The sequence below is a fragment of the Priapulus caudatus genome, unplaced genomic scaffold, assembly GCF_000485595.1.
Source record: "Priapulus caudatus unplaced genomic scaffold, Priapulus_caudatus-5.0.1 Scaffold1725, whole genome shotgun sequence".
Taxonomy (NCBI): domain Eukaryota; kingdom Metazoa; phylum Priapulida; class Priapulimorpha; order Priapulimorphida; family Priapulidae; genus Priapulus; species Priapulus caudatus.
Window position 1 is genome coordinate 27,882 of NW_014578786.1, and position 2,275 is coordinate 30,156.

General features: G+C 56.1%; 1 protein-coding gene across 1 annotated transcript; it reads left to right on the top strand.

The window, feature by feature from the left end:
• The first annotated feature begins 614 nt into the window (after nt 1-614).
• On the top strand, nt 615-1,742 carry LOC106817439 (nociceptin receptor-like). The gene has a single exon (XM_014822101.1). It carries the CDS (start codon nt 615-617, stop codon nt 1,740-1,742), a length of 1,128 nt encoding a protein of 375 aa, XP_014677587.1.
• Nucleotides 1,743-2,275: the final 533 nt, after the last annotated feature.

Below are 2,275 nucleotides of genomic sequence, written 5' to 3' on the forward strand. Positions count from 1 at the left end.
GAGAGAGAGAGAGAGAGAGAGAGAGAGAGAGAGAGAGAGAAAGGGAGAGGGAAAGGCGGGGAAAAGAAAAAAGAAAGCAGTATATTATATAGAAAGGGTCACAATAGGAGACACGGACGATGTGAAATTGAAGTTCACCTATATCTGCACCGCAACCGTTATTCTTAACCTCACTCTATAGGTTTCCTCGGGTGTATACTATTTCCGCCCAACGCGCGCATCTAGTATTCTGATGGCCAACCTGCTTCAGGAAATCATCATGGGAAAGGCGTCCACTCTGAAGCAATTGTGTCTGTATTTTGTGATTAGTTCTTCCGCTTCACACGCCCGACCGCCCGCCCTTCCGCCCAACCGCCCGCCCGCCCGACCGCCCGCCCGTACGCACGCACGCACGCACGCTCGCACGCACGCACGCATGCACGTACGCGCACAACCATAAGTATGTAAAGTCACAAACTACAGTTGGTTATTTGACCACAACCTCAAACGCCCTCCACATAGACCTCCACATGTTACCGCTCATTCCTCACTTCCCCTTTTTTTTTCATTTCAGGCCGTCGCGCATGCAGAGCGACAGAACCGGAATCGGAATCGGAAGCTGGGCGGAAGCCATCATGGCGATGTCTGACATCGACAACGTGAACTTCACCCTGGCCGTACAACTCTACGAGATGTTACATTTCCAGGGCGCGTTCGGCGGGTCCTCCTACGTCATCGTCATGGTGTTCTCGTTGCTAGGCAACGGACTCGTCATCGGCAGCTGCGCGATGAACCGGAAATTCCGCACGAGCACGCACTTCCTGTTGATGAATCTCTCCGCGGCCGATCTACTTTACATCTTCGTCATCTTCATCGACGGATCGACGCTGATGCTGTGGAGATGGCCGTTCGGTTCCGCCATGTGCAGTATCATGTTCATGGCTCTAAACGTTGCCCTCTACATCCGCATCTACACGCTGGTACTGCTCACCGTGGAGCAATCCCTCATGCTTTGCTACCCGGAGGTGAACCGCCGTCCGATGTACTGGATCATACTGTCCGTGCTGTGGGTGATGATGATCTTGTCTAACATCCTCGGTCCGATGACGGGACACCTCATGGCCAACAACTTCTACCCGTGGGACGATGCCCCGCATCCTCAGTGTACGGTCTGGATTGACGTGCTGTCGGAGTACTGGTGGGGTTTGTTCATCTTTGCTTACTCCGTACCGCTGATAGCGATCGGCGTCGTCGAGTCTGTGATGCTGCGCCGCTGGTTCTGTGACTACATTCCAGCCCGAGCTTCGCCGAACTTTACCGAGATTAAACGAACGACGATTACGTGCGGCGTCATGGTGATGCTGTTCGCCGCACTGTGGCTCCCTCTATACGTGACGATGTTGACGATACTGCGCAGCGACCCGGAGGCGGATGGCATCGTGCAGGTCATCGATTCGGGGTCAAAGGTCATTATCTGCAAGGTGATTGCTTCCGTAGAGATGTGCATCAATCCTCTGCTATACGCCATCATCATCCCGTCCTTCCGGCATCAGTTTTGGCTGCTGCTGACGTGCGGCTGCTGCTGCGGCGACGACGCGGGGCGACGGAAGGCTCGTGGCGACGGCTGTACGGAGCTTCAGAACATAGGCGACGAGCAGGCGACCGCTGAGGGCAGCCGCTGTCTGAGCGAGCAAGTGTACAGCATCTCGCATCTTCACAGCGTTCCCAGCACGTCGTACGCGCACCACGACCAACTCGTATAACGGCAAGCCAGCCAGCCAGCCGGCCAACTAGCCAGCCAGCCAGCCAGCCAGCCGGCCAACTAGCCAGCCAGAGGAGGCGGCGATGCTACCACAGAGTACCACGGTGCAGCGGTAACAGAGTACCGCGGTGTAGCGGTAGCAGAGTACCGTGGTGCAGCGGTACCGCGGTGCAGCGGTAACAGAGTACCGCGGTGTAGCGGTAACAGAGTACCACGGTGTAGCGGTAACAGAGTACCGCGGTGCAGCGGTAACAGAGTACCGCGGTGTAGCGGTAACAGAGTACCGCGGTGTAGCGGTAACAGAGTACCGTGGTGTAGCGGTAACAGAGTACCGTGGTGTAGCGGTAACAGAGTACGCGGTGTAGCGGTACCACAGTGTAGCGGTAACAGAGTACCGCGGTGTAGCGGTAACAGAGTACCGCGGTGTAGCGGTAACAGAGTACGCGGTGTAGCGGTAACAGAGTACCGTGGTGTATCGGTAACAGAGTACTGTGGTGTAGCGGTAACAGAGTACCGCGGTGTAGCGGTAACAGA